The 13,581-nt window shown below is 44.8% G+C and overlaps 2 protein-coding genes across 4 annotated transcripts in view; one reads left to right on the forward strand and one right to left on the reverse strand.

Moving 5' to 3' along the window:
* dsf (nuclear receptor dissatisfaction) overlaps nucleotides 1–13,581 on the forward strand; it is a 57,475-nt gene that overhangs the window by 8,619 nt on the left and 35,275 nt on the right. The gene's annotated exons all lie outside the window — the stretch shown is intronic.
* Nucleotides 139–8,227, reverse strand: LOC144099469 (uncharacterized). Of its 3 annotated transcripts, XM_077632800.1 has the most exons (5): nucleotides 7,868–8,226; nucleotides 3,615–4,731; nucleotides 3,159–3,219; nucleotides 2,693–2,799; nucleotides 139–387 (listed from the first exon to the last, which is right to left on the reverse strand). In XM_077632800.1, the coding sequence occupies exons 3-5, from the start codon at nucleotides 3,201–3,203 to the stop codon at nucleotides 267–269; spliced, it is 273 nt and encodes a 90-aa protein (XP_077488926.1). In that variant the 5' UTR covers nucleotides 3,204–3,219; nucleotides 3,615–4,731; nucleotides 7,868–8,226; the 3' UTR covers nucleotides 139–266. The 3 variants fall into 3 exon arrangements, 2 of the variants coding, with proteins under 2 accessions (XP_077488926.1, XP_077488925.1); XR_013307404.1 differs by lacking the exon at nucleotides 139–387 and having other exon boundaries at nucleotides 2,778–2,799; nucleotides 7,868–8,227; XM_077632799.1 differs by lacking the exons at nucleotides 139–387; nucleotides 2,693–2,799; nucleotides 3,159–3,219 and having other exon boundaries at nucleotides 3,493–4,731; nucleotides 7,868–8,227.

The following is a 13,581-nucleotide window of genomic DNA, read 5'->3' on the forward strand; positions in this document are numbered from 1 at the left end:
AATGAAAGTGTGATATTACATAATTCGTTGCTTGAGGGAAGTTGCGTGAAGTAATTTAAGAATATCTAAATATGAAACGTTTGCACAACACTGATTTTCATCAGTATAGCATTGCCTGAGAACCAAAAGCCAAGCAGCTTGATATGAATGAACACTTTATTAAATCGAAAGTCACATCAGCATCAGCAGTCTTCTATAGCTCGAAGACTATTTCTGAGCCCAACATAATAAAATGTTATACAACACAAGCAACAGAAACTAAAAATCTAAAAGTCATAGTCTTTCAAAGCCGTTGCGAGTGCAGCCACTCTTGGTGACAGGCAGTGCTGCTTCCCGCCATTCTTTTGCACCTTTGTTCCTCTTGCAGGATTAATACCTGCAATAGCCCTGAAACAAAGAGCCACGAGCTATCACTAACGACCAGGCACAAAAACTTAATTTTTATAGTTGAAAGACAAAAATATATTCGTTCTACACTTGCACAACCACTCTGACAAGGGCGGATGTGTTAAAAAAATCAGGTCTCATATATGATCCGCTACGTTGTGAGGGGTAAAAGCTAAGTAAAAAAAAACACTAATATCTTACCTGTTCCCACCCAGAAATAAAACTCTAGCTTTGTGAGGCATCACTCTGCTGCTCAAACCTTCTTTTCAAGCTCCTCGTAGCGATAAAGTAGCAAGATTCGTTTTATCAACAACCACAGATCAGCATGACTCACAGGCAGTGCTGGGACGATGCTTCTACAATGCCATTGTTTACGAGGCATGTGTTGGAGTTTCCGGTCATACAGGTACCATTGGAAACAGAAGTATCTAGGATGCTACTGAAGTCATTTAAGCACCTTGCTTCTCAGTGATCACCTCATTTTACTACCACATACTGAATTACTTGAGATCGACTTTCATCTCCACAAGTGAGGTTTTGATCCAGTGGGTAATGATAAAAGTGTCGGACTAGTTCGTAGCTTTTGCGCCCTAGGAACTCATAGCCACTACAGTACATGTGGCCCTATGAATGGAGGAGGATTGAACGGATAAAACAAGGAGAAACGTGCTTTAATAAAACGTTAGGTCTCTTTTGCCTACCTTGCTACAACGGTTTGCCATGTCAGGACGCACCCCTCTCTCATAAAAAACAGCCTGAAATCCGTACCCCGATTCCATTACCATAAGTGTGTGTGTGTGAGATGCGGCAGAAAAAGAGCGGGAGAGACATTTTTTTCCTTCCGATTGATATTTTATATACAGGGTGATTTTTGTCACTTTTAAAGGTATGCTTTAAATACTTAGCTACGTCGGTGTGGTCTTCTGAGCTGGACTGTACAGCAAGGCAGACATTAGGTGCCTCAAATGTATCTGTAGTTACATAATTAACTTTGACTGACTTTTCTATTTTTCATCTCAGAAGCAAGGTAGGTTATGTTGCAAAATTGATGGTCGTCAACTTTGAATATGAGCTGTTTTTAAATACTCCTAAATGGCAGTATCATTCCAGACATCGACCAACAAAAATACACATACGAAAGCTCGTTGAGTCAGCTTTCCACCATTGCATATTCATAGAAAAATCGCTTCTCGCACTTCTAATGCATGCAGCAAGTACAGGCACAGTTAGTGTATTTTTATGATGTATAAGTTAACTAGATTTCGGCAAGAATACGATGCGCAGTTACGGCATTGTATAGATAGGTAAAGTGGGCCAGCCAATTGAACAAGGTTTCCTTCGATACTTCGAAATACATTGCCGAGTAACAAAATTTAAAAATAAGCTTAACCTTCGATGTTGCCAGATAAATTTTGCAATACAACCTTCCCTTTAAAAAGCAGAAATAGTAAAGTTTGTTAGCTAATTTAAGCTGATTAATCGTCTAATTATTCATCCTTATGAGGTACATAATGTCCACTTTGCAGTACAATCCAGCACAATAGAAAGCACCGGCGCATTTCTCACACTTTTTAAAATAGAAGGCTGCAAAGGTTAAAAAAAATTAACGTTTATAATACAGTTGCGTGCTTGTCACTTGCTTTGTTTTTGGTGTTGTGCTTTATTATAACAAAACAAACAAAATACCTGATCTCAGACCTTCACATTTACTAGAATGCATCCTTGTCTGTATGCTCTTGCATTAGCCTTGCAGCAGAACTAATAGACAGCACACAGGCGTGATCCCAAGCTGCTGCTGTACTGTTAAATATGGAGATAAAAGGTTTCTTTATGACGTCTCGCTGTTTGACACATATTTTCAAAAATGAGACTGGATAATGAGGGCATGTTATTACGTCAGTCAATGGTAAATCAATTATTAATTTCTTGTACTACAATGTCGCTAAAACTCCCTACCTTAAAGCAAATTTTCTTCGCTGCTGCTCCTATACTACAGCACACTACCAAATATCTTTCGCATTATTGCGTCCCAGTGCTAGTTCAATGCCAAACTGAAGAAATGCCAACTTTCACCTCTTTAAGCAAACTTCATTGACAGTATGATATTCTCGATGAACACGCACACTGTTCAAAAAGCTTTTCATTTGAAGTGCATTTTCTTCGCGTACACTCAGTTTAGCAGCGTAGTAACCGCTTTTCTAAATAAGGTTCTGGAAGATTGGCAGACTGCAGTATGCATTTGCACAGGGCGTGCTGTGACGTCAGGCAAGTGTACAGGTGAGTGAACATTGGCTTCAGTTCTTACCTCTGTGTGAATTCCAAGCACAGGCTCGTCTCCTTCTGGTACTGGATGTTAAAAGCAAAATGGGCAAAGAACAGCAGCTTGAAGGCCTCGTCTGAGAAAAGTCCATCCTGGAAAAGAGTTGGAAGGAAGCATTATTATTCGATTTGTCCTTCTTTTTTTATTACGTCTTTCAGTTACACGTAAAGTCTTTATTCAGAGGGGTGGGTCCATCACCATTAGGTTTAGGAGGATAAGTGAATAACGAGGAAGGGATAACGACGAAGATTGCATTGACCTATATATGATAGGCACATCGAGCCAGCAATACTCATTAAGCATTTCAATCAGCGGGAAGTGTCTTTTAATATCTTGCATACATTTGTCTAATAAAATAAAGATTTGCATTTCGGACAAGGTAGCACCATTTAGTGCATTTTTCAGCAATTTTTTTAAGAACTGCCCCTTTAGTCAGTCATCAGTATCTTACCTTTCGCGCAGATGAAAGGACAGCTTGGCAGATCCCCCAAGTCATCGTCGCTGGCCATCTCCTTATATGAAAAATCCAATTCACATGTGCATTAGCATTAGGATCAGTCAACGGCATGTAATAAAAGAAAAATGTTGCCTTAAGTCCTCAACACAGAGGCCATTTCACTTAAATATGAGTTACCATTGCGTCGCACGCTAAAACACACCGCAGCAAGTCTGCTGGCTTTGAGGATAAATTTTTGTTTATGGGCAAGGTTGACATAAAACTTCCAGATTTTTCTGTTATCTCAGTACAAATGTTAGAGACGTGGGTAAAAAAATCACTGCACTACTGTTATAAAAGGCAGTGCTGACTTGATTATTGGGAGGAATAAATTAATGGGACACTTCACATTGTGCATTAACGTGCGACGACTGCAAGGAAATAATGCAAACTACATTTATCAGTTTTTACCTCTGTTAGCTTGTAAAACAGCTCTTTGTCTTCTGAAGATTGCGAGCAGTAGTAGTGGCATGGCTTCGTATTCAACTGCCATTGACTTCCTGTTAGTTTTGGCAGCTTCTATTTCTTGGAGACAAGACTTCACACATTCTTTTTTTACTTGGCTGTGTGCGTAACGAAAAACTTGCCGTCCAACAGTCTTTAGTCAGTCATCGAAAGTCTTTGCAACATTTGAGCCTAGCAAGATGTTTACGTGGTTGGTCAGGTGCTTTGCCTGAAACAGAAATGGCCAGCTTCGCTCAATGTCTCGAATATTTTTGGATGCATTGATAAGCTGACATTGTGATGCATAAGTCTCTGACATGAGCTGTGCAACCATGGTCTCATCTGGAAACGCAAGCCTGAACTGCGACAGCAAGTCGTCTTTTTTCTTCTCCTGTGAGTCAGCAGTCTCGTCAGATGGAAGCTTTGGTTGCCATGCCACACACCCATATGAGTCTCTCTGAATCTTCACTCGTTTGACACTCAAGTCCAGTTCATCGTCCGGTTCGAACTGATGTGTCTGCTCAGAGCTTGGCCTTCGTTTGTTGTTAACACAGTTTTCAAGTTTCCACAAGAGTGTCTCAATACCCGAGCCAATTACTGCCCCATTTAGGGTGTCCTCGAATGTCTTCGGGTAATGGCTCACAATTTCAGCTGCGATGGCCCTCAAGATCTTGCGACCTGGCTTCCTGTTTATGGCAAGAATATGGTCACTCACAAGTCGTACCATTTCATTCAAGTCGCTCTTTACTGGACGCTTCCCTTCTTGGCAAGCCTTCATAAGCTGTGGTGGGAAAACCTCCCAAGGTGTAGAAAAGCTTGCACACTGTGTGCTTGTAGGCGATTGAATGTCGTTGGGAGAAAGTGACACTGGTGGGTTGGGCGTAGCCGCTGAGTGAAACCTTTCAAGAAGAATCCTTCTGCTGATGGGCTTTAAAAATTGCAAATCCTCTTCAACCACATACTTCAGATGTTCCAGGGACTCTACACCACATTGCTGCAGCTTCTGGACTGTCAGCTCTACAATCTCCTTGTCCAGGGCTGGCAGCCAGTTGGAAATTCGTTGTTCCAACTCCATTGCAGCTATCTGAAACACAGTTCAAACTCCATCAAGTAATCCATGCTTCAAAACAAAAACAGGATAACTGCAGCGGGCAAGGTTGTACTGGATTAATGGTGTGTTGTCAAGCAAGTTGTCGAGCTCAATGCACTTGATTGGACCGTCATTACTTAAGATGTTAAAATAATGCATTCCTGGTTCATACAATGTACTAACAGTTTTTACAAGAAAAAAATGCCGGGCATCTTTCGACAGGATCAGCTGTATTTCCCCAAACTTTAGTTCGCCGTTCTGCCGTGACATTACAACTAGCATTTTGCACTCATACAACAGACCCCGAATAGTTGCTTGCTGTGTTGAGAAAATTTCCCCTTCATCAGAAACAACTTCCCGAACTTCGTTCTGAATTTCAGGACTGCAAAGGCTGATCATGAAAGTAGATGCATTGTCGAGAACGTCAGTACTGCTTCCTGTGTTCTTGTAAGCTTGGAAAAGCTGATGCCGCTGAGATAAAGTCAACGTTAAATTCTTGAAATTTTGACAATTTCTAGCACATTTCTTGAAGTAGCTGTGTTTGCTCTCGCATCGCATTGTCCACAATCTGATCAGGGGACCAAACTGCATAATAAGCATTGGATAGTGAAGAAGGTAATGGTGTTTTGGCCTCAATGGAATATTTGGGAACAGAGCTGCTCTGCTTGTCATGTAATCTTCGATGATATCTTGGAGCCTCATAGCCATTGCACTTGTAACTGCTGGCGCAGTAACTAAAAGAACAATTTCTGATCAATCATTAATTGGGAGATGCCTCGCATGCTGACTTTCAACCAATTAGTATAGCAGCGCCGTAGATACTAATTTGTACTGTGAACAGCATGCATTTGAATACATAAGCTTGAACACACCTGTCCTGAACATGGTAGAAGTCGTTTTCTTTTTTTATACTGAAACCCAAACAGTGCCTTACATAGGAGCTGTTATTTAGGCTTGTTCTCTGATATATGCATCTGTCACGCAAAGTAAATGGATGATCAGTGTTAGCTAGTCCACGTTGTACTTCTATCGTCGCATTTGCTTTGAATACCGCGGCCATGCACTAGTGCGTGATGATTGCGGTTTTATTTTGGCTTAGTTACAGGCTCTCTTGACTGAGCTGCAGCGTGATTGCGGATGCCTTAAGTTAGTATCTACTACTTTACAAAGGCCGGGAGCCTTCCGCTCAGGTTGTGAATGCATTTCTGCAAGTTTTTTAGCGCGAAAGCACTAATCCGGAGGTTCCTACCCCAAGAAAATTCTGCTCTTGCTTACTTGTGAAGCAGCTGCATAGCAGCAGCTGCATAGGAACACTATACCAGTTAGCCAAGCATAGTGATGACACTGTGCCTATACATGATAGCCATAACAAGGGCAACCATGACCCGAACATGAGTTAACTTGGAATTTGGTGCCCGGGCCACCGCCAAATTTCAGCATGGTTCACCCAAAAATTGACCTCAGCCAAACTGGACCAAAACTGATTATAAGTAATCAGTTTTATTCAATACAAGTATATTTAGTTCTCTGCAATGTCCAGTTCAAGTACTGTTAATTTGATTACATTTGGAGAATTTTGGTTATTTAAGTCACTAATTACTCTTCACTAATTAGCGGTCACTAGTCAGGTACTACTAATTGTTAAATTATTATGTCAAGTTCAAGTACTGTTGATTTGGTTGATTTTCTGGTAATTTAATTCCCTAATTGCTTTTGACTAATGAAGGGTCACTTATCAGAGGTCACCATTTCTCCTTTACTACCTCCAGGTCAAATACCGTTCGTCTGATTACATTCGGAGCATTTATAGCCATTTTATTCACTAATTGTTTATCGCTAATTAAGGGTCGGTAATTAAGTGTCAGTATTTAGTCCTTTACTACCTCGAGTTCAGGTAGTGTTCATTTCATTGTAATTTAAGCATGCTGTCAAGCATCTACGCCGTTTGCAATTCTGCGCCAGCCTCCGAAGAGAACTGACACGTGCGGGTGACCGACGACCCGTTCCCCGCATAACATGCATCTCACCGTCCAGAACTGTCCGTAATACGTGATATAGTCCAATATGGTAGTCTCATTAGCCGACAAACAGATCAAACAGCATATTCAACATTAAAATTTTCAGATTATATTTCACAGCCATAGCAAAAGCCGTGTGGAATCTATTTGACGCTTATGCCGATACAGCGGCGGCGACCAGGCCGCCGAGCCTACTGAGGCGAAGACATGCTCCACCGCAATACACGGGGGAGCGCAGGCCGCGTAGCAACCGCAAAGCTGGAAACGAACGATCCACCTCCGGGTCGACGTTGCTTGTCGACAGCTAGGCAAGGGCCAAGACCGCAGCTTTGTCTTCTCGCGAAGGTTCGCGTACGCATGCAGAGTCTGAACACTCGTGAGTTCAAAGATACCGTGAGCCGAACGGCCTCCGCTCAGCCGTAGCTCCGCGTGAGCAAGATGCGATGCCGCTGCATTCGAAACGACAAGCTGGCGCAGGGCTGGAATCTCGCGAGACTGGTTCGGCTCGCGCGAGTGGCCGGTGCGCCGGCCGAATGACGACAGTCGGCGCGGCGGCCAATGCCGCGAGTCGAAGCTCAAGCGAGAACCCGAGCCCTGGCAGATCTCAAATTTAACGCACACACCACGTTAAAACACGCTGCAAAGATTTCAGATGGCCTTTAGATGCAATCGTGAATGCGATGAAAATTAAGGGCTGCGTGGTTGCGGTAGCGAGGCCGCGGCACGATTTAGAAGCTAGCACAATGAAATATGGAATAGACACACGACGCTTGCCGCTACGGCGGCGTCCGCGGCGGCAAGTGATTCGCGCGTGAGCGCTCGTCCTGTTCGTTTTAACTTTTAACTGCGTGTCAAAGCTGCACCTTCACCATGAACAGTTTACGGAGCGTAGGCAGCTTGAAACCGCAAGGCGGAGGATGAAAGTTACGCAGGGCTAGGGCTTTCCCGCTATTTAGTGAGATGCAAGCTATGTGCCCATGCCTTAATATTTCGCTACAGTAATCCACCTCCATCGCACGCAACATCTACAATATAGTTTAGAGATTTCCACCGGTGACACAAAGCAAATCACACCGTCTGTATCAAGTGGCAGAGATTGTTTGTTCACTCACCTTTCCAAATGAAACGAATAAATCGATGCACGAAGACACCAAGCCCCTCTTCATGCGGAAGTCATCTTGCGAAGTGCAGCTCCGCATCAAAAGCAACCACATAGTACTAGTTGTGCGAAAAATTTAGTTTACTACACTCTAGGCTTTAAAAAATAAACGGATGTTTTTAAGGTGTTCAGGTGCATTATTCGTAGCTTACTTCTTAATAGAGACGCACGTGACTAGACCACGGCGGTCAAAAACAGAAAATGTCTGTTTTTTTGCTTGATCACCTTTCTGTTTTTTCCAGTAACAGATTTTTTCCGTGCGGCAACAGTAAATTTCTGCAAAAACGCCTGTAATTTTACACACTTTTTTTACAGTGTGTCGTACTTGATAAAAAGCTCTTTAAGCCTTGGTTAAGACTGAGAAATTTAGGATTCGTGAATGCTAAAATCGCCCGAGGCGATCGGGCCTGCAGCTCGAAGGTCGATGTCTGCTACAGCAAATATGCAGTGATGAAAGGCATGTGGCCTTGTAGACTAGGAGGCAACAGGGCAGCTCATATATACCAGCGCACACATCATCACTCGTCCGCGTTTGACACATCGCTAGCTTGCTGGTTCAGGCTTGTCGCGCTTCGTCCCTCCTTTTGAGGCTGCCGATAATTTCGAAATAAATTTTTCTTTCGCTGCCAAAGCGCTACCCGCAAGAAGTTCATAAAGTTGCTAACTTTTATATACACTTGTGAACAACTAATTACTGAACGTCACGAAGCGGTAGGGTATGCTCAGAATACCTTTCGGCGAACAAGAATTTGTCCACTGAGATGTCACTTTTATAAAAGGCCGCGTCCAACCGATGATCACGATGATTGTTCGAAGCGCGATATAGAGGCGACGTATTGGAGATATCGCGATAACTTATACAGGTACCACATACACAGAATGGGAACATACAAAGCGCGTTCATCTGTCCTCGTTCTGTGTATGTGGTACCTGATAAGTCAGCGCGATATCTTATGAAGCGCGAACTATAGCCGAACACAGCTCAAGAACGAAGCGCTTTTCCCCGTCGAAGGACCCCCTTCGAGCCAATGGCGTCGGCAGATTCTCATGAGACTGCTAGCGTGACAATGTAGGGAGCGGCATGATAGTGCAGGGGGATACTTTCTACGGGACAACCTCCTTTCATCTCCCACTACTCCCCGCATTGTCATGGTAGCAGGGTGATGAGAATCCACTGACGCCATTGGATAGAAGGGGGTCCTTCGACGGGGAAAAGCGCTTCGTTCTTGAGTTGTATCCCACTGTAGGCCCCGCTCATGCTTGTTAGAGGGGACGTCCACGTGATGGCCATGTGATCGCGGGCGTGCGCCCTATCCGAAGGGGAGTGACGTGCAGCGAGGCATGTGCATATGACCGCGTCATGGAGGAAAAAACTGAGGAGGGAGCGTCCGGCGATAGTCTGAATGCCCAGTCACAAAAAGCAAAAAGGAGAGAGCTGGTCCGCTCGTGATCAAGCCACGTGATAGCATGCGGTGATATCTAGGACCGCTGCGCGCGCGTATGCGCGGGCTAGCGCGACAGACTAACCGTCTATCAACCTCCTTGCTGTAGACGCCAGCGCTACGGGTCGCGCAGACGCGCGCACTAAAGCATACCAACACCAAAACATTAGGGACAGACTGGAAGAGCGAAAAGGGGGAGATGAAGCGGCTTCCCGGGCACTTGGCTTTGTGAAGGCCCCCTCCTCAGTTTTTTTCTTCCATTGGCCGCGTACTCTGCATCCATATATAGCTTTGGCTTCGCTTCACTCTCGCCCGTGCTTCACCTCATACCTTTCACTGCTTTGGCCCCATTCCCTTTGCCCTCTCATCTCATTATAGTCAGCCTCACAACGCCCACAGCAGAGTAAAGGCCTCTCCCATATCTCTCCAATTAACCCTGTCTTTTGACCGCTGCGCACACCGTGTCCCGCAAACTTCTTAATCTCATCCGCCCACCTAACCTTCTGCCGCTCCCTGCTACGCTTTCCTTCTTTTGGAATCCCCTCCGTTACTATCAAGGACCAGCGGTTATCCTGCCTTCGGATTACATGGCCTGCCCAAGCACATTCCTTCCTTTTGATTTCGACTAGGCTGTCATTAACCCGCGTTTTTTCTCCAGCCCACTCCGCCCGCTTACGGTCTCGTAACGTTAGACCTAACATTTTTCTTTCCATAGCTCGCTGAGTTAGCCGAATCGTTTTCGTTAGCCTCCACGTTTCTGCTCCGTAGGTGAGCACCGGCAAGACACAGCTTTTGCATACTTTTCTCTTGAGGAATATTGGTAAATTACCACTTATGATGTGAGAGAACCTGCCATATGCGCTCCACCCCATTCTTATACTTGTAGCCCTCTAAGCTGGTGTTATTCTTCCTTCTTTTCTGGTTGCGTTGCCCGTCCTTCGCCTCGCCTGCCTGCAAAACAATCTAATGTAGGGCAATGTCGACAGGCAATTGCGGATTCTTTTGGAGTGTCGAAGTCACAGGTACAATTGTAAAACACAATGAGACATCCGCGAAGCGTTTACGTCATCCGCGAAACCTTCACGAACGCATTCGGTCGGTCATGTGAGTTTCTCAGCCCTTTTGCAATTTCTTTTTATAGTAACAGAATATACGGCCTGTATGACCGGGTGTCCATAAAATGGCGGCATTGTTCACTCGTTGATTTCTATGCGTCCTGTGGTGCGATGGTAAAGGAAAAGAAACGCGGCTACCACGCATTGGCGGCAGCAGCGGCACCGTGGGTGGGGCGGTCGCAGGCAGCGCCCACCCCTCCGTCCTGCCCAGCGCGCTGTTCTTTGTTCACGGAGGGTCCCCGTCGCTCACTTGCTGACTTCCCGCCCTCGCCCGGACGGCGGCACCGGTCGCTGAGGCGGCGGCCACTGGCGAAGGCGGGAAGTCAACGAGGGCGTGTCCCCGCTTGGGCAGCGGACACACCCACAGCCCCAGCCGCTGCGAAGCCGCCATTCGCGGGAAACTCGAGCTGAGGCTGCAAATACGCTTTGGTGAAACGAGTGTGTGGCGGGCCCGGGGGCGCTATCTTTTGCATAATTATATGGCATGCGCAGAGAAATAACACAAAAGGGCATTCGGAGCAACGCAGCATTATAATCCCCGAGAGTTTTCAAAACAGGATTCTTCAATTGACAGGCAAGTGGGAAGGTTGCAGCTCTAAGGCGTTAGTTCATTATGACCCTTATTTCAAGACAGATGGCTTCATCTTCATACTGGGTTCACATACCGGTTATAGCTTTCTTATACCGCATTTACACGGGCGACCTTAACCACAGTTAAGGTAGCTACGGTTCCCCATAACTATAGTTAGCCGCGCTCACACGGCAAACGAAAGTGCAGTTACGCCACCTAAGCACAGTTACCCAAACCGAGCTTGCTGACCACCGTTTGCTACCTTAACCGACAAGATGGCGGCGCCCGTGGCAGCAGCAACACCGAACGACTCGTCCTCCCAGAGTTGTGTCATCTGGCTTTATTCAACAACCGCGGCCCCGATACGCGTCTGATACGGATCTGATACGGTAACACGCGCAACGCTCGGATATATGCTGCGATTGTAGCGGAACTGAACGCCGGGCTCCCGCCGGGACAAGGCCCATACACCAGCAAACAAGTGAAGCTGAAAATGGAAAACCTCAACAAGAAATACCGGTAAGTGCGACCTTTACCGAACGATGCTCGTGCCATCGGGTTCTTGGCGCTGTTTTCATAGTGCAGCTGAACTGCTCAAGTCAGCCTCGCATGTGCGACAGTAGCATGTGTTGTCGCTGGAGCAACGCGTCGATTCTCTTCGCCGTCGTCGCACAGGTCTGGAGTGCGGAAGACGATCTTGAGAATGCATTGTTGAGGTGGTAAGGACTCGAGAGTAATGTCCTCAGGCAGGAGCAGCATACGCAGCACTAGAATCTTCGCTCGTGCACGGCGCTGCATGCAAACTTTGTCTTCCTGGTTACACAGGTGTTGTTCGTCATTTTTATTTGCAAATTGCGACCTGCAGCGCTGAGAGCATTGCTGTACGCGTCGCTATTTCTTACCACCTTCCAGAACAACAATGTAGTTAATTGAATTTCTAGATTTATTTTACATTTCTTTACCAGGCTTCACTGTGTACTAGCAGCATTTGTGAAGTAGTATACACAGTGCAGCCTGGGAAAGATATATGAAAGAAATAAATCTAGAAATTATCCAAGTAAGATATTGCTAGAATGACAATACTTGAACCATAATTCACAGTCGTGACTTCAATTGCAAAGCAGCAACTGGCAGGATGTAGTTTAACCACATTGAAAATGTAAATTGCATTAATTAATTTCACCAGTACCTGTGCATATGCATTAGACACTTATGAAATTTTATTCTTGCACTGAGAATGTGTACAGTGAAGCTTAATGCACTGAGAGAAACGCTGTGATCACAACCTTGAAATGTTTTTTTAGCAACACATTTAATAGCTCACATCATTTTAATTTGTCCAGGCAGCTGAGGCGGACAGGCACTTCAAGTGGGTCGCCTGGTGTCCCATGGATCCTCTACTGGCAGCTCCAGTTTCCTTGGCTTCCTTCTCATCAACGATGATGGGCGAGTTGAGGAAAGTTTAGAGGTAATTTGTGATTTATACCATTGCGTGTAATCTGACGTTCAGATCACTTCAGAATTTTATTGCTGCGCATTTCTCAGTGTGGAACTTATACTCATTATAAAATGCTGGCCAAAAATAGATAAGAACAGACTCAAGCAGTTGTGTAAACCACTCCCACAAACATGGGCACTGGCCTCCACGTCTACATTTTTGCCTTGTGCTGTTGTTCTTTGTCATGAAACGTGAACCAACTAGCCAAGCAACTCCCACTGCTCGTCCATAAATCCTTGTTTTTTTCTAGCAATTCTACGTATCGGTAGTTAGCTGGTTGTTTCCCCATATACTTAATGTTACTATGCCAGAGCAAAGACCACTTTGTTGTACAGGGAGTTCAATGTGCATTGCTGGCTTAGGTTATGTCCTTTTTTTTTTCAGGTGGCAATCATATGTCAAAAGGCTCACACTGCGGATGGATACGACTTAAGTCTCTACTAAGATGAAGTTATATAGTACGCATCAGAATTTCGGTGCCTTTATTTGCATGATATATTAACATTGCCAGTGCTGTATGACAATTCATCTTTCACACCTGTGCACATGCTGCTTCACCTTCATCATTCTCTCTTGTAGATACTCATCTTCATCCATTGATTCTATTAGCAACTGGGCTTGAATACAGTGGAGTAATACAGCAACCTGTGGATCATAAGCTGTTATTGCGAACTGTTCTTTCTCTACAGGTACATTGAAGGGAAGTAGCAAAGTAGATAATAAATTTCGATCTGATATCCGTAATGTCCAAGTAATTCAATAAAACAAAGTGGTGGGCTAGTTGGTGATTCATACTTGGAAAGAACGACAGCGGACAACCACAGAAGAGAAGCGTTCTTTGTGTCGTGTCCTCTTCTGTGGTTGTCCTTTTTTGCGCTGTCTTCGTTCGAAGTATAAGTAATATCTGTATTGTATTGCGTTTTTGTCTATAAGCTCTTTGTGCATGCTTTCTGCATTTATTGCCATTTCACATAAAATACACTCAATTGCAGGTTCAGTGCTGTCTATTCCTTATTTCTGTATCATTCCATTTTCGTGCTG

Source organism: Amblyomma americanum, chromosome 7 (genome assembly GCF_052857255.1).
Source record: "Amblyomma americanum isolate KBUSLIRL-KWMA chromosome 7, ASM5285725v1, whole genome shotgun sequence".
NCBI classification, from domain to species: Eukaryota; Metazoa; Arthropoda; class Arachnida; order Ixodida; family Ixodidae; genus Amblyomma; species Amblyomma americanum.

What these genes read in the sequence shown, in the direction of transcription:
- LOC144099469 (XM_077632799.1), bottom strand. Translation starts at nt 7,969, where the DNA reads ATGTGGTTGCTTTTGATGCGGAGCTGCACTTCGCAAGATGACTTCCGC. An exon ending in TATTCGTTTCATTTGGAAAG is followed by an intron (nt 4,732 to 7,867) that starts GTGAGTGAACAA and finishes ACTGTGTTTCAG; the next exon opens with ATAGCTGCAATGGAGTTGGA.